This window comes from Mirounga angustirostris, unplaced genomic scaffold, assembly GCF_029215605.1.
Source record: "Mirounga angustirostris isolate CCGP_5_RB_7025 unplaced genomic scaffold, mMirAng1.0.hap1 SCAF_17, whole genome shotgun sequence".
NCBI lineage: Eukaryota > Metazoa > Chordata > Mammalia > Carnivora > Phocidae > Mirounga > Mirounga angustirostris.
In genome coordinates, this window is record NW_026991725.1 from 9,873,415 (window position 1) to 9,897,282 (window position 23,868).

Here is a 23,868-nt window from a genome sequence, read left to right on the forward strand (position 1 = left end):
AACAATGAGTCATGGAACACTACATCTAAAACTAATGATGTAATGTATGGGGATTAACATAAGAATAAAAAAAAATAAAAAAGAAAGCCTGATGGGGATGGCAGGTGCCAAAATGCGTAGGCTCTTGGGGGCCGGGCAAAGATGTTCCTCCCCCCGTGTCTGTGAATCCTCATTCTTTTGTTCATATTTGGAAGGGTAGGTTGAGTGATCTGGCATGGGCTTGCACCTGCTCAGATGTAGGTAGGTCTACAGTCCTAGTAAGGTTCTCTTCCAAATGGGAGGGCCAACTGAGTGCTGAGTGTACCCAGGTGGGTCATGTTAGCTGGCAGGTGGGGCCAGGATGGGAACCCTTCTCAAACTGCAGCGTATGGGGCTTTACTAGGTTATCAACCCCACTGGAAGCCCTCACTCTCCCTTCAGTACAATTTAGTATAATTCTTGGGGATAAACCCTGATCTGTGACTGAGGTGACCTTAAATGTTTCCCTCAGCTTTACCAAATCTTGGGTTTCTTTCTGCCTGTAATCTCTGGCCTCCCCTTCTTAGAGCATTTACTTTAGAAAACTTGAAATTGTAAAGTCTTTCTCTGCCCCTTTGAAATATATAAAAATCTCCCAGACTCTTGCCAGTTTTACAACCCAGGAAGGACCTGGTAGGGCCAAGTCTCAAGGACCTGGAAGCCATTCATCTGAAATGTGATCATCAAGGAAGACAGCACCCTTATATCCTGGTCTCTGTGGGACAGTGGGAGCCTAACTTTAATAGGTGCCAATTAGCAAACACAGATGGCTTAATCACAGAAAAGCACCTCTACAAACTCAGGAATCACTTGATGTGCCGGGCACATCCTATAGATCCTTCGGTAATTTTCTTAGCTCACCCCAGCACTTAAGAATCCTCCTGCCTTTTGTTGCAGTGGGGTTGAGCTCATTCTCTCTTCCCTATTGCAACAGTCTTGAGTAAAGTCTTGCTTGCTTGTTTAGCTTTGTCTAGAGCAAGTTTTTACTTTGACACTGCTGGGAATGGGTAGGACAAAGGCATCTGCCTCTAGCTGCTTGCGGACGCATCTTCAGAACTCCCACCCACAACCCACTCCAGCTCTCCCCACCTGCCACCCAGAGCCCAGAGCCTCCACTGCTGTCTCCTCCTGTGTGTGTCCTGGGTTCCGGCCTCCTCGGCTATGTTCGACCTGTTCATAGCACTCTGTTCATTTTCCATCTTCCAGAAATTCAGTGAAAACTCTAGACTATTGATCTTCCTGCCATGAGCTCTTTCTCTTTGGTTTCTTCAAAATTATTATTTCAGTGGGGTTTGGGCACAAGGAATTATAAAGTTAGGAGTTCTACCTGCCACCTTGAGCTAAATATGCCATTAATTTCCAACTTGGCTCGAAGTGTTCTTTCTCTTTGTAAAGAGCTCTTTGAGCCCAAATTCCTGCCCAGAGAATAGAGCCTATCAAAAAATATCAGAAAAAGCAAACAATTACCTACCTCTACAAGTAATGAAATAAACTCATAGCAAAAGAAAAGAACAATGGGGAATTCAGTTTGCACTGCTTTTCTCAAAAAATGCCAATGTATTAACTTCCATAAAGCAAAAAGTAGTCCAAACCCTCAATGCAATCCCAAATGGTCCCCATTTGATGAGTCACTGGTGAAGTACTAGGGCCACCTGCAGGTCATTTACCCACTTACTCATTTCTTCCTTCCTTAGTAGTTGTTAAGAGGGTGGGAAGACAGATTGTATAGCAATAGGCTTGTGGGGGAAAAACTTATAGCAACCCCCACCAACCTCCTCCTCCTATGGAAAAGCATTATTGGACCAGTCACCACTGGATGCACCATGGGGAGTGCTCCTGGAGGGATATTCTGCTGCTGAGTTGCTTCACCAATTTATAGGGAAGTTAGGAGGGGGCAGGGAAAATTGGCCTGCACAATGGGAGCTGTTTGGACTGGTCTTGCTGGGGAGAAGAGCATCTGGGGCTTAGATACCAGTTGTCCAGGGACATCTGCATCCTGGCATACGTATCATCTTATCCTAGAAAGTAAAAATTTTAAGTTTTGTGGGCCCCACGAAGCCTGTCACATCTGTCCAGCTCTGGACTTGTACAACCAAAGCAGCCACAAGCAATATGTAAATAGATGGGCAAGGCTGTGTTCCAGTAAAACTTAATTTGCAAAAACAGGCAGCAGGCTGGATTTGACCGCTGACCCCTAACCTAGAATCCTGGTAGAATCCAGCTCATGTTTTAGAGTAAAGGTGAGGGTGGAGAGATGCTTTGTAGGCCATCAGCAAAGGGTTTGCCACTCCTAATTCACCCATCCAGTGCTACTTGGCCTCATGGAACTGACAGTCTTGTGAGGGAGAAAAGCATTAAAGAAATAATCATGTATAATAAGTATGTAATTAAAAAGTATAAGAGCTATGAAGGATGAGTTATAGGATTTTATGAAACAGTATGACTGGAGACCAAACTTACACTCCGGGTTAATCCAAGTCCGCCCTAAGGAAGGACCGGTTAACTGAGACCTAAAGGATGGGATGGGCGGGAGTTGGCGAGCTAAGGGTGGGTGAAATGGAAAGCCTAGGGAGGGAGTAACACATGTAAAAGCAAAATGAGGCAAAAATGAGGATAGAGCATTTGAGGTAACAAAAGAAAGTCAATGTGGCTGGGGCACACTGGGACAAGTGGGACAGGATGAGCCTCCGGAGAAACGCAGGGGCCCTAGTATGGGGACGTCTGGCAGGGAGGGTAAGGATTTTGGATTTTATTCCAGTTATCATGGGAAGCTCTTGGAGGGTTTTCAGGTGGCTGCAGTGGAGAATGGAGAGGGGTGGGCGAAGGATGGAAGTGGAGAGCCCAAGAGGAGCCGATTGTGGTCATCAGGGCGAGAGAGGAGGACAACTTCTGTTGGTGTGAGTTTGTTCACATCTGCAGCTGAAGTTCTGTGTAGGAAGCCATTTGAAGTTCCTTTGATTTTTATCTCTATCTATCTATCTATCTATCTACCTTTTTTAAAAAAGATTTTGTTTATTTATTTGACAGAGAAAGACCCAGCGAGAGAGGGAACACAAGCAGGGGGAGTGGTAGAGGGAGAAGCAGACTCCCCGCCGAGCAGAGAGCCTGATGCGGGACGCGATCCCAGGACCCTGGGATCATGACCTGAGCCGAAGGCAGACGCTTAACGACTGAGCCACCCAGGCACCCATCTATGTTTAATTATAACTGTTCTGCGGCTTACCCATTAGGGTACGGTATTATTATCTTAAACACATTGAGATTACTAGGCCAGTTATTTGTGGTCTTCACCCGATCACCATCCCAGCAGTGGGGGGTTGCTTATTGGCCAAAAGAGACTTGAGACCGGGTCTGCACACCTCAGGGGTGATTCTATTCCACCATGACTGGGTACGTGGAGCTCTATTTTCAGTCGAGATGACAACAGGAGGCTTGGAGTTCACTTCCTTTAAAATGGGTTGGTGGCTTCTAGGTTCTAATTATACCCTCAAATGATTCTTCTGTGTTACTTGTATAGACAGAAGCCAGCACCTCTACGGAGGGTGTAGCAAACATTCCTCATGGCTAGGCTGGATTTTGTCATTTCTTTCGTTCTTTAGGACATGTATTACCATCCTCTTTGGCGTTGAAGATGCTCCAATGCCTGTCCATCAGTCCTTTAGATCTTTCGTAATTCTTTTCTGTGATCTGTGTGGATGGAATTTTGTACTGCCTGCTAAGGTTATCACTGACTTTCTTCAGCCACTTCTTTCTGTATAATTGAATTCTGAATTTTCATGATCTTCCTGACTAGGCACCGTTCTCAGATGCCTGATTGGATTCTGTATACCTGCCAAACCCTCATCTGCTTCTGAGACACATCATGAGGTCATGTGGATGAGGGATTGGATTGTGGTGGTGGTGAAAGAGCCAACATAGGTGGATTTGAGAGAGATTTTGGCAGAGTGAAGGGATTTGTTGATAGATTGGATGGAGGGGGGTGTAATGAGGGTGAGGGGTTTTAAGAATGACTTCCTGTTTTCAGCTTGAGTAGCTTGGAGAGTGGAGATTCTATTTCCTGAGGAGAGAAACTTGAGGAAGGAGTATAGCCCATGGCAATTACAGTTCCACATTCCCAGGACACTCAGTATCCATCTCAGCTCCCCACAGGGACAAGCATCCCAAATAACAAAGAAGAATGGCAGCAAGAATGAAGTGCCATTGTGCTCTACTTTCCAGAACCTCTCTGTGAAGGTCATTAGTGGTTATCCCCCCACTGGGAAGAAGTGCTCTTCAAGATGGAGTTGTTCCAAAAATTCTCTCCTGGAGGCCTTCCCCTCTTTAGGCTTGTTTCTGAGCCTAAGTGACTCCATCCATCCATCCATCCATCCATCCATCCATCCATCCATCCATCCATCTATCCATCCATCCATCCATCCATCCATCCATCCATCCATCCATCCATCCAATAGTGCCTACTCTGTACCAGGTCCTCTCTAGGCACTGAGGGTAGAGCAGTGAATAAATATTAATCTCTGCCCTCATGAAGTTTACATTCTAATTACAAGGAGACAGACATAAATAAGTAATATATAGTATAACACAAGCTGGCAAGTACTTTGGATGTAATGGCAACAAGTGGGGAAGGAGGTTAAGGAATTGTGTGTGTGTGTGTGTGTGTGTGTGTGTGTGTGTAGAAATGCTACATATTACAGGATGTTCAAGGAAGGCTTTCCTGATAAGGTGGCATTTGAGCATGACCTAAAGGAAGCTGACCAGAGATGGAGGAGGAAGATTCCAGCAAAGGAACAGGCACAAAACCCTGGGGCTGGATCCTGCCTGGTGTGTTTGGGGAACCACACGGAAGGCATTGAAGTGGAGTGGAGGAAGCTAGGGAGAAAGTAGGAGAAGAGGTCAGGTGGTGTGGGGCTGGTGGGCAAATCATGCAGGATTTTGTAGGTATTGTAAGGTCTTTGGAAGGCAGCTATGCTCACTTGACTTTGACTCTGAGATAGGAAATCACTGGGGGGGCAGTTTGAGCAGGAGAATGGAATGATCTGACTTATGTTTGAAAGGATCATTGGCTGTTCTGTTGAGATTACAAGTGTGGAGACTCCTACGAGGTTACTTTGGTCATCCTTCCAAATTCCAGCCCTTACAGCCATAATGCACCTGGGCTTACTCTCACTCAAATCCCATCTGGAAACCAGTTCTCCGCACTCCATTCACACTAAAATATGGAGACGGTGGGTGGTGGAGTGACAGCAGAGGCGGCAGTGAGTGCTCAGGTTTTGGGTGTAAGATAGGTGATGGGGGGAAAGAAGGAGTGGAATCATGGATGGCTACAGGATTTTGTTCAGAACAGTTGGAGGATGTTGCTACTGTTTACTGAGACGGAAAGACAAAGGAGGAGCAGATTTGGGGACATTCAGGAGTTCAGTTTGGACCAGCTAATTTTGAGAAGCTCTTAGACACCTAAGTGGAGGCGCCTGGGCTGGAGAAGTATAAATTTGGAACTTGTCAGTATATACAGGAATATGGAAGCTATGAGTCTGGCTGAGGTCACCTAGCGAGAGGGATGGATCAGGAAGGGTTAGGAGGACTGTGCCCGAAATGGACTTTATAGTAAAACAGGAGTAATGAGCTGGACACCACAGGGAAGTGAAAATGGTTAAAAGATGTTGTGTACGTACAGCACTTTGCACAATTCTTGACACATAGTGGGTGCCTCCCTAAGCTCCTTCCCTCCCTCCTATAGGCAGACAGGTTCACTTTGCTGGGGGCCAGATGGCTGTGCTTACCTGTAGGACCATGAGTAACTTGGAGAGTGGAGATTCTACTTACCCCTGCACTCCTTCCCATCCTTCCCAGAAACCCTAGGCCCTCCCACCTCCTCAGTGATTCTTGTCGCTTTGGCTTTGGGATTTGGGCTCCCTCAAGACTTCAACCATATTTTAGTGTGAATGGAGTGCGGAGAACTGGTTTCCAGATGGGATTTGAGTGAGAGTAAGCCCAGGTGCATTATGGCTCTAAGGGCTGGAATTTGGAAGAGTGAGGAGCAGGAAAGTGAGGAAATGGGCCTCAGTGGGGGAATGTGAGGACACCTAAGATAGACTGTTAGTTTCCTAACCTTGTCCTGGACAGTAGATGGCCCCCCTCACCCCACCACTAAACTCACGGATGTGCAGAGATCTCTGACCTATGGTGTCAAACAGGATCCTTCTTCCGCAGGAGTTAGGACTGAGGCAGAAAGCTGTAGTGTGTCTTCTCCAAGACCTGAGTCTGGGGGCATGGGTTGAACAACGCCAGCGTCCCTAAGGCCCTTCTCTGGTCTGTGTCCGGTGAAGCATGGCCAGGCTGGCGTCAGCTTCAGCATTCCCCAGAGCAGAGCTGAGTACCTCCCACCTACCTCCCTTTTCCTCCTGGTACCCCACGGAGAACTGCCTTGTACCTGGCTCTGTCTTTAATTGGGGTGGTGGTGGGGGCAAGGTCAGATGTCCCAAGTCACTTCCACACCAGGCTTCAGGGATGAGGGCCAAGGGAGCAACTGAAGAGACTGCAGGCAGGATCTGAGTTTGGGGTGCTTGGCTTTGGGCACAGAGAACGAGTTGTTACTTACACTAGGTCTTGAGGGGTGGTCAGAGAAGTAAATGTTTAAATGGCAGAGGTGCAGGGAAGAGCTTCCAGGGAAGGGGGGGGCTGCAGCCCCCAGTATGGATGATGGGAATGATGAGATGTGTTAGGTGTGCACCTCAGCTGGCTACTTTCCATGCAAACGAACAGTTTGTCTGGATTTTCACGCTGTTCCCCTGATATAAGGCCCCGAAAGAGGGGTCACTTGTGTTCGGTACTCCTGATTCTAACTCTGCCCCCATCATCCCACTATGTAAATTAGTTCATATGGAAGAGTCTAGAACAGCACCTGATACATAGTTAATACCGTAGAAGTGTCTATAAAAGAAAAGACATAACCAGCTGTCTGTGAGAGAACCAGTTCAAACCACCCAGGTTCCTTTCTGGGGCATGGCTTTATTTCAACAACTGGCTGCCTGCAAAGGGGAGACAGATGCTGTCTGGGGGCCACAGTGTCCTCAGGTCCCAGAGGACAGTGTCAAAGCAAAGCTTCAGGAAAGAGCAAGATTCATCAGAGAATGGGAGCACAGAAAAGCAAGAAAGAGTTTCAGTTTGGGCCAGGACCAACTCCCAGGGACCTTCTGGGGCTGAGAGAGTTGGGGAGGGAAGGGGGCTCCGTGGCGTCTCCTCAAAGTCCCTCGGCCATACGGGCCCCGGTGCTCCCAGATCACTTAGACACGTGGTCTAGGTGTCTGATGTACTCCTGCACCCAGGCAACACTGGGGTTGGCGCAGATCTGTCGGCCCTGTCGGGTAAGGAAGCTGTGGAACAAGGAGGAGAAAGAGGGGAAATTGAGTCAGCAGGCAGAGAGGAGCCCAGCTCCTTCTCTACCCAGCTTGAGCTTCCCCACCTCTCTCTCTGCTGGACGTGGCCCCTTCACACAGAGAAGGACACTCTACTCTCTGTTGCTCCCCAAGGAGTCCGTGAAGACCCTACCACCAGCTCCCATTACCTCCCTGGAGGCCAAGCTCAGGCTGGGAAGTCCCCAGGGTGCTGCTCAGCTGGTTCTTCCTGTGCTCCCCCCACTTCCTAGCTAGTCCCACCCCTCTGCTTCCTTCTCCCAGGCCCTCCTGGTTCTCATATTTACACCCCCTTCCGCCCCCAGCATGGCCGAACTTACATGACCCCTGGGGTGGGGCACTGGTCACTGGTCCTATCATAACCTTCCACAAACCGGAGTGGGACCCTCCGTGAGATGTAGGCAAAACAGCACGGACCAGGGGTTAATTTATTAACTGGTTCTGCAAGGTAAAGGGCCATGTGATGATGAAAGCTTTTCCACAAGGGAGCGTAGACCTGTATCTCTATCGCCCAGAGCATCAGAGGAGGAGACCAGACCAGAGCACCTCGGAGGGAGTAAGGCCTGGCCTCTTGCAGCTCGTCCTCCTCTCCTTCTTAAATTGTCCTTGTCTAGAGGCCCCTGGTTGGCTCGGCCAGTAGGGCATGTGACTCTTGATCTCAGGGTCGTGAGTTTGAGCCCCACGTTGGGTGTAGAGATGACTTAAAAAAAATTATCCTCCTCTAAAACCTCTCTTCCCTGCCCACGGCTGGCCCCTCCTGACTTCTCTCTGACCCTTCCCTCGGGGAATAACAGAATATTCACATCTCCTAGCAGGAATCACAGTTGAAATGGCCCATTGAAGGACGTATTTTGCTTTTAAAACTTGTTCCTCGGAACACCACTTACATGATTTGTGCTAAGTGTACAAGGTAAACACTCAGCAGCAGACAGGGCCATGGACTCATACTTGTGACATGGCTACAGCTCCAAGCTGTCAGGTCCTGGTCACATCCCCCCTGCGTGCTCCTGTCCCGGTTTCCCGAAATGCTGATCTTAACGTTACATCCCACGTGTCACGTGTTTCCTGCTTTTGCTCTACATGTCAGTGGATTCCTTTAAATCAGTAACACCTCCATATGGATTGTTAAGCTTTAATTCTTGCAAGAATTTTCCACATATTCCCAGTTTCTCAACTGAGTTTTCTTAGGACTTGGGATTTGGAAAAACATAGTTTCCTGACATACTGAGAAGGAATTGCCGTATGGACTTGCTAGGGGATGTCCAGGGTGGGCTACAGCAGGGCAGGACTGGCCCCCTCTATAGGAGAGGGTCCTCCTTCACGGGTCTCGAGAAAATGATAGAAGGGGGAGGTTTGCGATGTTATAATGAGCAGAGCCTTGGCTACAAAGCAGGAAAGCTACACTTGTCCTTGTCTCTGTTCCTGAAAGCTATGTGACTCCGGACAGGACACCCACCCTTTCCAAACCTGTCTCCTTAAAAAAAGGACATGGGGCAAGGACTGTGTATTGATTTATATACTGATGACTGTTGAAGTCAGGGCCTCCTTACCCCTGTGTAACAGACGGAGAACCTGAGGCTCAGGAGGCCTGAAAGAGACAAGGAAGGTCCACAAGCTGACCAGTGCAGAGCTTCTAGAATGAGGCTCGCTAGGAGTAGAGACAGTGTCTGCCTTTGTCCCTCACTGTAGCCCAGCGTGTTTACTGAAAGGGTGGCAGGAGTAGGCTTTTAATATATATTTGTTGAATGAATGAATGAATGAATTCAACTTGAATCTATGTCTCCCTGACTGTAAAGCCAGTTATTTGTCCATTCTGGGTTGCTGTTCTCTGAAGAAGAAAAAAAAAGCTTCCATTGACTGAGTCTCTACCATAGGCCTGGTGTGTGGCTTAGTTCCTGACATGGCTGATCTCCATTCCTCACGCCAGCCTTTTGAGAAAGTATCCCTTCCCCCATCTGCAGATGAGAAGCCCCATGATGATCACGGGAATCACGGGGAAGCATTAGGGAGGGAGCTCTATAGCTAGGTGCTGTCACAGTTCCTGGAAAACTGGCCATCATTCCTTGGACTAGCAGGGATGCCGGATCAGAGTGCTAGGATTGAGTGTATTTCTGTCTCTGATTTTGGTTGAAATTCAGCTCCAGAGAATAGTTTCCTGGGAAATCTCCCTCCGGCCCCCGCTGCCGCCCCAGGGTCCCACTGTGCCACCTTCTCCCCTGGTTCCTGCCCCCTGCAGAGAGGCAACCATGCCTGTTTAGGGCGGAAAGGGCAGTGAGCTGGGGGTCAGGACAGCTGGGGTCTAGCCCTGCCTTTCTCAGTCACCTGCTGTTGGAGTATCCCGCAGATATTTATTAGGAGCTTACTACGTGCCAGGAGCAGCGGTGTGCCATGGACATACTAGACAAACCTTAAAGGGAGAGGGGCAAGGCTGCTGTTGGGATCTCAGGCTCAATGCCCCCACAAGCCAGGCAGACAGGCAGACAGGGTGCATGTGGTCCTGGCAGTGGGGGGCCCTGAGACCTGGGAGCGCACCCCCTGTCTAAAGGGACGGCCCCCACCACTTCAGTCCCAGTGAAAGCTTGTGGGAACTCAGGCTCCTGTCTGCTTGGTCTTCCATAGTTGCAAAAGAAGCAAGAAATACAGATTTTTAAATGTTGGCAACCAATCAACATGTAAAACCCCATCTAAGCCACGAAGACAGTCTAAGCCTTTGCAGATTCCTCTGTCCCAGCCCATGCCTATGCGGGGGCTCCTGTATGTCTGCAAGAGGGCGCTAAGCAAGGAGCCCGGAGGGTGCTGGGTCAGCTTCTCTCTGCTAGGTACCCCAGGGCCAGGGAGGCTGCATTCAGAGGCAGGATTTTCTCTCCCCAAAGGAGGCAGAAATGAGTCCCAACCAGGAACGGGGAGAGACCCTTGGTAAAGACGCTGTCTGTTTTGCAGCCTATTCTGGACCACCCCCATCTCCCTGCAGCCCCCTGCTTCCAGCCACTGTACCATCTCTGTTCAGAAGAATAAGAGTAACAGGCCTCACCTTCATTGGCCTCAGTGTAGAGGACAGCAAGAATGAGGAGGAAGGCCAGGGTAGCCAGGATCACCTTCATCCTTCTGGCGGCTGACCAGCTGCAGGAGCAGGATGGGGCTGAAGACTTCTGGGTTCCCTGACTCTTTGAAATCTGGGCTCTGACCTTCCTTTATAAGAGGTTGCTGGTGAGGAAGTCACGAGATAGAAAAATCTAAGATTGCATGGGAGTGTTGTTTCTTTGGAACTGTGACTGGTGACATATCTAAAATATGAGAACTGAGTCAATTTATTCAAAGAGATGTAGAAGACAGAGAATGATCCCAGAATTCACATTTGGCTTGCATCTTGAGGGTGGTGGTAGGGGAAGGCCAGAGGCGAAGGGCTTTGGGGGAGAAATTGCCCTCCTTTTCTGTTCCCCCCCAGGGAGCCTGGTGAAGCCTCCTTGGGGGTGAGCCCATGTGGACCATGAGTCCAAAGGCCCAGGCAACTGTCTCAGGCTCGGGATTCTAGGACCCACCAGGATGAGGATGTGGGGGCCCTGTGCTCTGTCTACCTCCAGCACCAGGCCTGGACTCAAGCCTGATGGGGACTGGGAGTGGGGTGCTGGATTTGGAGGGGATTCTGGGGTGGCTGGGCCTCACCAGCCAGGATTGGACTGAAACGCCTCACCTAGGGTGAGCTGGAGGCCCTGCCCTCTGCCCAGCACAGGGAGCTTGAGCGGATCCTTAGCAACCAAGGAAGGTATACAGGGATCTCTGCTCAGCCAGGGCTGCCTCCAGGACTGAGGCTGAGGGATAAGTTCCTTCTGGCTCAAGCTGGGTGAGCTGGGGACAGGGCAATGTATCCCATAGAATACAATTGTATCTTGACACCCTTGAGTTTGTCCTGCAGGGGCCCTGCACAGGAACACCACAGTGGTCCGTCTGGGACTAGGAGATAGGGTGGCCAACCATCCTGGTTTGCCTGGGACGAGGGGTAGTCCTGGGATGTGGGACCTTCAGTGTTAACACAGGGATGAGTTGGTCACCCTACTGAGAGGTCAGACAGATGTGGCTGTCCCCCACCTCTACTCCCACCAAAATCAGATTAAGCACCTGTGGGTTTTTTTTTTCCAATTTTTTTTTATTGTGGTAAAATATATGTAACATAACATTTGCCCTTGTAAACATTTTTTTTTTGAAATGGATCAGTTATTTAATTACGTTCTTTGTAAGACATTTAGAACACCAATTTGTGAAGGTAAACTCCATTTGTGAGAGAAAACACAGAGCGGAGGTAGCCCTGAAGCTGAGGAACAGCTTTGATCTTTGGCAGAATTTGCGAGTCCACAGCTTTCTGATCAACCTTGCGCTGCTCTGTAATCTCGTATTTCTCTTTCTCGGTGTCGAAGATCTCACCCTCCTGGTGTCTGGGCTTGCGCAGCTGCTTCTTCTTGAAGTAAGCATCAGTGAGATGTTTGGGGATTTTCACACTGCTGATATCAATTTTGGTAGAAGTAGCAATGACAAATTTCTGGTGTGTTCTACGCAGAGGGACTCGATTGAGGGACAGAGGTCCGGTCACAAGTAGCAAGCCACTGCTCAGTTGCTTCAGGAAAACTACCCTCTTGCCTCTGTGGCGCCCAGTGAGGATGATCGAAATGGTCCCGGGAGTGATACTAGCTCGCAGCTTTCTCACGTGCTGACTGAAAGGGTTTTTGCTGTAGCTCAACAGCTTTCGAGGCACATCTTCAGTAGGGTAATACCTGGGCTTTTTGCGAAGTTTAACCACTCGGGTACCACCGTTCTTGTCACCACCAACTGGTTTTGTGACCGGAGCAAGAACTTTCTCCTTCTTTTTCTTTTCAACCCTGGATTTAGCTGCCGAATACCTACTTCCTCTTGTACATGGCCTTTCTGGAATACATAGCCGATCGGGAATATCTGCCAATTCCTCTGACAAGTACAGGGTTTCGGCTGCAGTGGGGCTTCCCCTTCTTTGGCGTTTTAGCCTTGGGGTCACCCTTCTTAGCCTTGCCACCGGCATCAGCCTTCTCAGCTTCAGGTTTCTTCTCCTTAGTATCCGGCTTCTCAGCTTTTTCGCCCGCCATCTTGCAAGATGGGAAAAGCGCCCTTGTAAACATTTTTGTTTTTTTAAGATTTTATTTATTTATTTGACAGAGAGAGACACAGCGGGAGAGGGAACACAAGCAGGGGGAGTGGGAGAAGAAGCAGCAAGCTTTCCGCTGAGCAGGGAGCCTGATGCGGGGCTCGATGCGGGGCTCGATCCCAGGACCCTGGGATCATGACCTGAGCCGAAGGCAGACGCTTAACGACTGAGCCACCCAGGTGCCCCTTTGTAAACATTTTTAAGTGTGCAGTTCAGTCGTATTAGTTACATCCACATATTGTGCAATCATTACTACCATCCAAGCACAGAACTTTTTTTGTCTTGCAAAACTGGAACTCTGCGCCCATCAAACAATAACTCCCCTCCCCTCCTCCCCGACCACTGGCTATTGGCTCTCTACTTTGTCTCTCTGAATTTGACTACTCTAGGTACCTCATATATTAGTGGAATCATACAGTAGTTATTTTTGGTGACTGGCTTATTTCACCTAGCATGTCCTCAAGGATCACCCATTTTGTAGCATATGCCATAATTTCCTTCTAAGGCCAAATAATATTCCATTATATGGATATACCACATTTTGCTTATCCATTCATCTGTTGATGGACACTTGGGCTGCTTCTATGTTTTAGCTATTGTGAATAATGTTGCTGTGGGCAGGGGTATACACATGTCTCTTTGAGACCCTGTTTTCAATTCTTTGGGGTATATACCCAGAAGTGGAGTTGCTGGATCATACAGTAAATCAATTTTTAATTTTTTGAGGAACCATCATACTGTTTTCCACAGCCTTTGTACCATTTTATATTCTCAACAACAATACACAAGACTTCCAATTTCTTTATATCTTTGCCAACATTTGTTACTTTCTGTTTTTTTTTTTTTTTTTTTTGGCTGTAGCCATACTAATGGATGTGGGGTGGTATCTCATTGTGGTTTTGATTTAAGCATCTGTATTTTTTATCAGTTTTATATAAGGGGGTTCCAGGTAAGTTTGTTTGCAAAGAAAGTGTTTCCCTCCTAAAAAAAAAAATTTAAACCCCTGTTCTAATGGAAAGAATAGGAGCTTGTTCCCTTAGTTAGCACAACATCAGATGGGGGAGGGATGTTGGGGATACACATGGGCAGGAGGATGGAAGAAGCTGATTCGTACAATTTCTTGGGTCTCTGTGCCAATTCCTGGACTTCTGAAACTAAGTTCCTGGTGACACTGAGTCATTTGCCTTTTGTGCTTTGGTAAGCAATGTGCACTCCTCCTCTGGACCTTCAGTCCTGCTTGACTGCTTCCCCTATTCAAAGGAGCAGGGCTAGGGGCGCCTGGGTGGCTCAGTCGTTAAGCGTCGGCCTTCGGCTCAGGTCATGATCCCAGGGTCCTGGGATCGAGCCCCGCATCAGGCTCCCTGCTCGGGGGGAAGCCTGCTTCTCCATCTCCCACCCCCTGCTTGTGTTCCCTCTCTCGCTGTGTCTCTGTCAAAATAAATAAATAAAATCTTAAAAAACAAGAAACAAAAAACCCCAAAGGAGCAGGGCTGGACTGGGGGAGGGGGACTTGGGAAGGATTAAGGCTCCAAGGTTTTTATCTTTTTGGTAAAGTTGTTTTTGTTTTACACACGGCAACGTACAACAATGGTGGGGCCCACGATAGACTGTATGTTAGTTTCCTGAATTTTACTGTTTTCTCAGCCATTCCCAGGGCACTTTTGCTGAATGCTGAAAATCAGAGCCTTTGTCTACAGCTCTTTTCAGCCAACCCTTCCTCAGATGTTCATTGCTACCAGAGAAGGAAGTGGGGTAGGTTCAGCTGGATTTGCCCTAGCTGCATCCATGCTGACTTGCAGTGAGCATTTCCTTTTTTAAGTGCCAACAAAGGGTTTCTTACCAAGAATTGCATAGGTATAGAATCTTGCCCAATACAGAAGTAGCTGATTACTCTCAAGTTCATCCATCTTTCCCCTTCCTTTTGGGAAAGTTGGTTGCATTTGCTGGTCTTTAATATTTTACAAACTCCCTGCCTCCCAAGAATCCACAAAGGTTATCAGTCTCTACTGTATGTTGTCTCAGCTGCTAGAAAGGAATTCATGCAAGCCAAGGAATGAAATGTCATGCAATCTAACTACCCATCTTGGGCTTCTCATCTATGGAAATTATGCCCTTTCTAGACTGTAATGGGCAGAGAAGGGACAGATAAAAACCAGAGACCAAGAGTTCTGCTTTATCTCTTCCACCTGCTCAGTTAACACTCTTTGTTCATTCATTAATTCATTTACTCATTCATGTATTCTGTAAATAATTACTGAATGCGTACTATGAGCTAAGCACTGTCCAGGAACCAGAGATTTAGCCATGAACAATTTGTATAGGGTCTTCTGCAAATGTAAGCAAGTAATAGGCCTTTGGCCCTTTTTTCTTAAAACAAAACAGGGGCGACTGGGTGGCTCAGTGGATTGAGCATCCAACTCTTGGTTTTGGTTCAGGTCATGATCTCTGGGTCATGGGATCGAGCCCTGTGTCACACTCTGTGCTCAGCATAGAGTCTGCTTGAGATTCTCTCCCTCTCCCTCCTCACACTCTCTCTCTCTCTCAAATAAATAATCTTTAAAAACAAAACAAAAGCTTTCATTGTGATTCATCATTTAAAAAGCAACAATATGAAGAAATTTAGAAAATAACTAAGCAAAACTAAGTAAGAAGAAATCCCCTGTGATTCCATAGTCACATTTTTAAAAAAAGATTTATTTATTTTGAGAGAGAGAGAGAGAGCGTGAGAGTGTGTGCGTGGGGTTGAGGGAAGGGCAGAGGGAGAGAGTCCCAAGGAGACTCCCCACTGAGTGCTGAGCTCAATGTGGGGCTTGATCCCACAACCCTGAGATCACAACCCCAGTGGAAATCAAGAGCCAGTTGCTTAAGTGACTGAGCCACCCAGGTGCCCCATCCCAGTCACATTTTTAGATGTCTCTTTGTCTTTTCCCTCTGCCTGCTTTCTCCCTAGCTGAGATCACACTGAACAAAACAATTTCATAACCCATGCTTTGACATATGGTGAACAGTTTCATTTCATTATAGAATTCTATGTGTAGCTTAAAATAATTTTTTTTAAAGATTTTATTTATTTGACACAGAGAGAGTGACAGCGAGAGAGGGAACACGAGCAGGGGGAGTGGGAGAGGGAGAAGCAGGCTTCCCACCGGGCAGGGACCCAATGCGGGGTTCGATCCCAGGGCCCTGGGATCATGACCTGAGCCGAAGGCAGATGCTTAACGACTGAGCCACCCAGGCGCCCCTAGCTTAAAATAATTTTTAACAAAAATGGTGCATGCTTTTTATAGAATCTTGAAGAAAATAAAAAAGTGGAAAAACTCCATTTACCACTATTAATATTTTAATGCGTGACTTTCCAGTCATTTTTCTATACACGATCATTATACATATTATATACATATACAATGAACAAATGGGGTCATACTTAAATGCTCTTTTCTATAACCGGATTTTTATCATTATTTTTACTTATTACTGAGGAACATAAAATATAGACTGAGAATAAAGAGACACACTACAACAAACATCGCTGGACCTGGCATCTGGTGGGCCTCTCTGCAATTCCATCCCCTGCCTCTCTTCCTCTGAGTGATTCTCTCCCAAATATTGTCTATACTGCACTCTGGCTCGTCTTATAGTTTCACCACGCATATCTGAATCTTCAACAACATATTTTTAGTTTTGTCTGTTTTTGAACCTTATATAAATAGAATCATTATATGCATGGCTTTTTTTCTCTCCACATTATGCTTCTGAGGTTCACCCACGCTCCTGGGTGTAGCTGCCGTGCATTTACTTTCAGTCCTGGGGACATTTCAGTGTATGGGTATACACCGTGTATCCATGTTTTCATTTGCCTCCTTTTATGTTTGCTAAAGCCAACATCGCTGCCGTGGGTCCCGGCGTTCGAGTGCGAGGGAATTTGTGGGAGGCATCCAGGAGCGGGGCTCTGGGTCTTTGGCTGTGCACACCTTTACTGTACCCGATGGCAACAGTACTTTTCAAAATGCTAGGATCAGTTCACACTTGGCAGCAGCCATGGGACGTGCCGGATGTTCCATAGTCTCGCCAATATTGATACTTCTCAAATTTAACATTTAATGGGATTTGGAAGGAAGGACACAGGAGGAAGGAAGGAACACTTTATTCGTTCCAAACTTAGAATCTAGAACTGGGTACCCTTCGTCAATACGTATTGCTGGTTTGATGAATTCCTTATAATGTTTGCCTAGACCCTGCTCACGGCAGCCACTGAAATCCTCTGAGTGACCGAAGGGGGAAGGGGAAGGGGGAAGGGGGAGGGGGAGGGGGAGTAAGACCGAGCCACGTGACCTCTTGAAACATTTAGTAAATAACAGAATTCGAAATGGAAAAGGAATTTACAACCATAACATAGCGCACCTGAGTTGAAAATAAATGTCAAACAGAGCCCTAGAGTATGTCTGGAAGCAGCTTCTGATGTTTCCTGGCTCAGGTCCTGGTGCCCCAATCTGTTCACATCTGTGGCGCTTTTCTGGCTGGTTCCAGACTCCTCTGCAATTGAATTCCAGTTGCAGATGGATTCCTGGACCCACACATTGCTGGGGTCAGCACAGACCTTTCCAGTCTCTCAGACGGAGGAAGCCACGGTAAGAGGGAGAAGTATATTAAAAAGGAACAATTTCATAGCAGAATGCTTGTGGGATTCTCTCTCTGTTCTGGGGATCTCAGAGCCAATCTTTTTCAGAGCCACACATACCCCCCAGCCCTCAAGGTCCCTAGACCTTTTTTCATTGCTATGGAAGCTGAGTTCCCCTCCTCTCCTCTGCATGGAGGTAGCTCGTCCTTGATTCCCTGTGGGCCCTGGGTCAATGCAGAAACACCCCAGGGATCCATGTTCTGCACACCTGGCGGGGCCCACCTGTCTGTGTCTCTGTCCACTCCTGGTCCTGCAGGATCTCTCTCTCTCCCCCAGGATGGCAGGAGGACTGGCCCAAACATAGCACCAGGCTGGGAGCATGAGTGGCTGGTCTCTAACAGGACATTTGTGAGGGGCCCAGGGAGAAATGTACAAGAGGCAAGGGTTTATCAATAATCTTTCCAAAGTTTTATTTTCCTGACTTTTTTCTTTTGCTTGTTTTCTGTTTCATTGCTTACCATTCTTATTTTCCTTCTACCTACTTTGGGTTTAATCTGCTCAGTTTTTCCTAGTTTCTGGAGGTGGAGGCGTTATTCATTATTTCACACCTTTCTTCTTTTTGCACAGAAACATTTAAAGCTGTAAATCCTCTTCTCTGTCCTGCTTCATCTTCACAATGCCAATTTTTATGTATGTTTTCATTACCATTTACTTCAAAATGTTTTCTTATTTCCCTTGTGATTTCATCTTTGGCACATGAGCAGTTTAGAACTGCATTCTTTATTTCCAAATATTTGGGCATTTTCTATATATCTTGTTGTTATAGATTTTTTTAAGATTTTATTTATTTATTTGAGAGAGAGAGAGCATAAGCAGGGGAAGCGGCAGGCAGAGGGAGAAGCAGGTTCCCCGCTGAGCAAGGAGCCCGACGTGGGACTCGATCCCAGCACCCTGGGATCATGACCTGAGCTGAAGGCACTTAACCAACTGAGCCACCCAGGTGCCTCTTGTTACAGATTTCTAATTAAATTCCACTATGCTCAGAGAATATACTCCCACTTCTGTAAACAAACTTCAGGCTTTTTTTAAAAAAAATTAGTTTCAGAGGTAGAATTTAATGATTCATCAGTTGCACCTAACACCCAGTGCTCATTACATCACGTGCTCTCCTTAATGTCCATCACCCAGTTACCCCATCCCCCCACCTCCCTTACCCCCAGCAACCCTCAGTTTGTTTCGTAGAGTTCAGCATCTCTTATGGTTTGCCTCCCTCTCAATTTTCATCTTATTTTATTTTTCCTTCCCTTATGTTCATCTGTTTTGTTTCTTAAATTCCACACATGAGTGAAATCATATGGTATTTGCCTTCCTCCATTTGTCATCCACGTCATTGCAAATGGTAAGATTTCATTTTTTTTGATGGCTATATTCCGTTGTGTGTGTGTGTGTGTGTGTATGACATTTTCTTTATCCATTCATCTGTCAGTGGACATTTAGGCTCTTTCCATAGTTTGGCTATTGTGGACTTTGCTGCTATAAACATTGGGGTGCAGGTGCCCCTTCGAATCACTATGTGTGTATCTTTTGGGTAAATGCCTAGTAGTGCAATTGCTGGGTCGTAGGGTAGCTCTATTTTCAACTTTCTGAGGAACCTCCATGCTGTTTTAGTATATGTGCTGCCGAAGTGAGCACAGGAACCTCCATGCTGTTTTCCAGAATGGTTGCACCAGCTTGCATTCCCACCAACAGTGTCGGAGGGTTCCCCTTTCTCCGCATCCCTGCCAACATCTGTCGTTTCCTGACTTGTTAATTTTAGCCATTCTGACTGGTGTGAGGTGGTATCTCATTGTGGCTTTGATTTGGATTTCCTTGATTCAGGCCTTTTTCAAAGTAAAGTGCCATATGTATTGTATTTATGTGAACTATTTAACATGTGTAAAACTGTGCTTTTACTCTGTTCCTATTTCTTTTTTGTGTGTGTTTCAGTGTTGTGCCCCAGCTCCATCTTCCCCAAGCCCTGTGGTTTTTATTGCATGATTTTGCAGTGTGCAATCGTTTTCTAAGAATGCACACGTCATGGTCTTGCAGAACTAACTGTACCGCAATTTGTTTATCCACTCACCGCTTGATGGACATTTGTGTTCTATTTTGAAAGAAGTTTGGGATATATATTATATATATATATATTTGTTTGTTTGTTTTTAGGCTCTTTGCCCAACCTGGGGCTTGAACTCAGGACCCTGAGATCAAGAGTAACATGCTCTATCAAACTGAGCCAGCTAGGTGCCCCCGTTTGGGGATATTTTAAATAAAACTGTTATAAAGACTGTGTACAAGTCTTTGGACATAGAGATGAAAATTGTGGGAAATCAGAGGAGCAAATGTAAAGGTCCTGAGCTTGTGGGTAGAGCCTTGACCATGTCTTCATACAGGAGAACTTGGTGAGGAGCTCACTTTTCATTTGCATGCCAAGCTCCCTGGCTACCTGTTGTATTCAGTGCCACCAAGACCTGCTCTTGACTCTTTTTAATTCTAATAGAGTCATCGGGAAGGATAATGGGGAAAAGGAAAACTTTAATTTCTTTTAGAAGCAAAATTATAGAGTTCAATACACTTAGGTATGTGATATGTCTGTTATTTTCTTACCAGTTTGTTCTTGATATATGATGAATATTAATCCTTATATAAATTGTGGATATCTTTTCTAAAACTGAAGAAATAGGGATGCTTGGGTGGCTCAGTCAGTTAAGTGTCTGACTCTTGATTTTGGCTCAGGTCATGATCTCAGGGTCATGAGATCAAGCCCCGTGTCAGGTTCTGCGTTCAGCCGAGAGTCTGCTTGAAGATTCTCTCTCACTCTTGCTCTCTAAAATAAATAAATAGATCTTTAAAAATAAATAAAAAGATAAAATTGAAAAAGTAGTTGTGGATTCCCCATCTAAATTGTGGAGTTCTGGTCTAATCCTATGAGTAATTATCCTCCTTTATTTTCCAGCATTAGGCAGTCTCACTGCCCCATGTTGTCTTGGAATTTTCTGTGTCATTTAACAAGGTGTTGGCTGGGATTTATCCTATTGCAAAGTTGTTGTCTCATTCAAAAAAAGACCATGCCATAGACCCCTCCAGCTAAGCTATCCCCTGATGATGGCAGGACTAGCCCTCTACCTCTCCCCATCACTCTCTTCTACTGAGGCAGGAGATTGAAGAGAGGGGACAGGAGAGAATCAGTACCCAGAGCGGGAAGTATTATAGTTTCACTGGTCCCCTAAAGGTGGATGAGACAACTCCAAAGGAAATATTTGTAGAAACTGGCGTGCCATCAGGGAAAGAGGGAGTCTTCTCACTATTTAGCTAGGGTCTACCTCGACAGCATATTTGTTGCCATGCCCTGAGTATATATCTGAGTAAGGGATGGGAGACCGATGGCAAGCAGAGAGACTGCCTACACTCTGACTTTTGGCTTGTTAAGCATAAGCAAAATGAAGATGCAGTAACAGGTAGAGGGACTCAAATCATCTTGCTTTTGCACACCCACGACGATGATCTCCTGGTTAGCTGGGCCCAGAGTGCCCACATCATGGAACAGGGAATGCCAGGTTATGTCTGTTCCAGGTACAAACACACCTTAAGAGACAGGGGTCTGATGGTTAAGGGCGTGGGACATGAACATCCCAACACGGCTAACTGATAGCCATGTAGGAGTTAATCTAACCTCCCTGAACTTCTGCTTCCTTATCTGTCAACTGGCACAATAACAAAACAGGCATCACAGTAGTTATCTGAGGACAAAATGAGCCAATGCCTGAAAGTTCTTGATTCAAATTAAATTCAATAAATGTAAGTTACTATTCTTAAGAAAGCTTGATTTATTTTAAAAATGCAAAGATGCATATGAAAGAATGTCTTGCTCTTTTGTTCATGTCAAGTGCTGATTTTATTTTAGAGAACATAGATTATGGTTTAATCTAAACATACATTTCAGCTCTGGCTCTTCCGGTTGATAATCTCCACTGTAAGGTGAGGTGTCATTACAGATTACAGTGGCATGTTTTCTTTTTCTGTCTTTCTTTTTTTTTTTTATTGACATGTATTCTTTGTTTCAGGGGCACAGGTCTGTGTTTCATCAGTCTTACACAATTCACAGCGCTCACCATAGCACATACCCTCCCCATTTCTTTTTCTGTCTTTTCTCACTTCTCTGATTTTCTTCAACTTCCCCTTTCATCCCAAGAAAACAAGCAACACAATGGCTAGAAGGTCTAGGCTTTCTTTTAAACCAATGAAAGCATCTTTGTTATTCACAAGGTTAAAACATAGTGCAAAGACCAAATACTTGTTGAAAAAATGGGTATTCAAAAATTCTTTTTTTTTCTTTTTTTTATTCTTATGTTAATCCCCATACATTACATCATTAGTTCTAGATGAAATGTTCCATGATTCATTGTTTGTGCATAACACCCAGTGCTCCATGCAGAATGTGCCCTCCTCAATACCCACCACCAGGCTAACCCATCCTCCCACCCCCCTCCCCTCTAAAACCCTCAGTTTGTTTTTCAGAGTCCATCGTCTCTCATGGTTTGTCCACCCCTCCGATTTCCCCCGCTTCATTCTTCCCCTCCCGCTACCTTCTTCTTCTTTTTTTTTTCTTAACATATATTACATTATTTGTTTCAGAGGTACAGATCTGAGATTCAACAGTCTTGCACAATTCACAGCGCTTACCAGAGCACATACCCTCCCCAGTGTCTATCACCCAGTCAGCCCATCCCTCCCACCCCACCCCCCACTCCAACAACACTCAGTTTCCTGCGATTAAGAATTCCTCATATCAGTGAGATCATATGATACATGTCTTTCTCTGTTTGACTTATTTCACTCAACATAATACCCTCCAGTTCCATCCACGTCGTTGCAAATGGCAAGATCTCATTCCTTTTGATGGCTGCATAATATTCCATTGTATATATATACCACTTCTTCTTTATCCATTCATCTGTCGATGGACATCTTGGCTCTTTCCACAGTTTGGCTATTGTGGACACTGCTGCTATAAACATCGGGGTGCACATACCCCTTTGGATCCCTACTTTTGTATCTTTGGGGTAAATACCCAGTAGTGCAATTGCTGGATCATATGGTAGCTCTATTTTCAACTTTTTGAGGAACCTCCATACAGTTTTCCAGAGTGGCTGCACCAGCTTGCATTCCCACCAACAGTGTAGGAGGGTTCCCCTTTCTCCGCATCCCCGCCAACATCTGTCGTTTCCTGACTTGTTAATTTTAGCCATTCTGACTGGTGTGAGGTGGTATCTCATTGAGGTTTTGATTTGGATTTCCCTGATGCTGAGCGATATTGAGCACTTTTTCATGTGTCTGTTGGCCATTTGGATGTCTTCTTTGGAAAAATGTCTGTTCATGTCTTCTGCCCATTTCTTGATTGGATTCTTTGTTCTTTGGGTGTTGAGTTTGATGAGTTCTTTATAGATTTTGGATACTAGCCCTTTATCTGATATGTCATTTGCAAATATCTTCTCCCATTCTGTCGGTTGTCTTTTGGTTTTGTTGACTGTTTCCTTTGCTTTGCAAAAGCTTTTTATCTTGATGAAGTCCCAATAGTTCATTTTTGCCCTTGCTTCCCTTGCCTTTGGCGATGTTTCTAGGAAGAAGTTGCTTCGGCTGAGGTCAAAGAGGTTGCTGCCTGTGTTCTCCTTTAGGATTTTGATGGACTCCTGTCTCACATTGAGGTCTTTCAACCATTTGGAGTCTATTTTTGTGTGTGGTGTAAGGAAATGGTCCAGTTTCATTCTTCTGCATGTGGCTATCCAATTTTCCCAACACCATTTGTTGAAGAGACTGTCTTTGTTCCATTGGACATTCTTTCCTGCTTTGTCGAAGATGAGTTGACCATAGAGTTGAGGGTCCATTTCTGGGCTCTCTATTCTGTTCCATTGATCTATGTATCTGTTTTTGTGCCAGTACCATGCTGTCTTGATGATGACAGCTTTGTAATAGAGCTTGAAGTCCGGAATTGTAATGCCGCCAGCTTTTCTTTTCTTTTTCAACATTCCTCTGGCTATGCGGGGTCTTTTCTGGTTCCATACAAATTTTAGGATGATTTGTTCCATTTCTTTGAAAAAAGTGGATGGTATTTTGATGGGGATTGCATTGAATGTGTAGATTGCTCTAGGTAGCATTGACATCTTCACCATATTTGTTCTTCCAATCCATGAGCATGGAATGTTTTTCCATTTCTTTGTGTCTTCCTCAATTTCTTTCATGAGTATTTTATAGTTTTCTGAGTACAGATCCTTTGTCTCTTTGGTTAGATTTATTCCTAGGTATCATAGTTTTGGGTGCAATTGTAAATGGGATCGACTCCTTAATTTCTCTTTCTTCTGTCTTGTTGTTGGTGTATAGGAATGCCACTGACTTCTGTGTGTTGATTTTATTTATTTTTTTTAATTAATTAATTAATTTTATTCTTATGTTAATCCCCATACATTACATCATTAGTTTTAGATGAAGTGTTCCATGATTCATTGTTTGTGCACAACACCCAGTGCTCCATGCAGAATGTGCCCTCCTCAATACCCACCACCAGGCTAACCCATTCTCCCACCCTCCTCCCCTCTAGAACCCTGTTTGTTTTT

At 45.8% G+C, this 23,868-nt stretch overlaps 2 protein-coding genes across 2 annotated transcripts; both read right to left on the bottom strand.

Annotated features, from left to right (window-relative positions):
• Nucleotides 1–6,977: 6,977 nt before the first annotated feature.
• Nucleotides 6,978–10,645, bottom strand: LOC123854248 (regakine-1-like). The gene is made up of 3 exons (XM_045889366.1): nt 10,462–10,645; nt 7,751–7,871; nt 6,978–7,391 (listed from the first exon to the last, which is right to left on the bottom strand). The coding sequence occupies exons 1-3, from the start codon at nt 10,529–10,531 to the stop codon at nt 7,298–7,300; spliced, it is 285 nt and encodes a 94-aa protein (XP_045745322.1). The 5' UTR covers nt 10,532–10,645; the 3' UTR covers nt 6,978–7,297.
• Nucleotides 10,646–11,620: 975 nt separating this feature from the next.
• On the bottom strand, nt 11,621–12,553 carry LOC123854241 (large ribosomal subunit protein eL6-like). The gene has a single exon (XM_045889359.3). It carries the CDS (start codon nt 12,475–12,477, stop codon nt 11,671–11,673), a length of 807 nt encoding a protein of 268 aa, XP_045745315.2. The 5' UTR covers nt 12,478–12,553; the 3' UTR covers nt 11,621–11,670.
• Between the last annotated feature and the right edge of the window lie 11,315 nt (nt 12,554–23,868).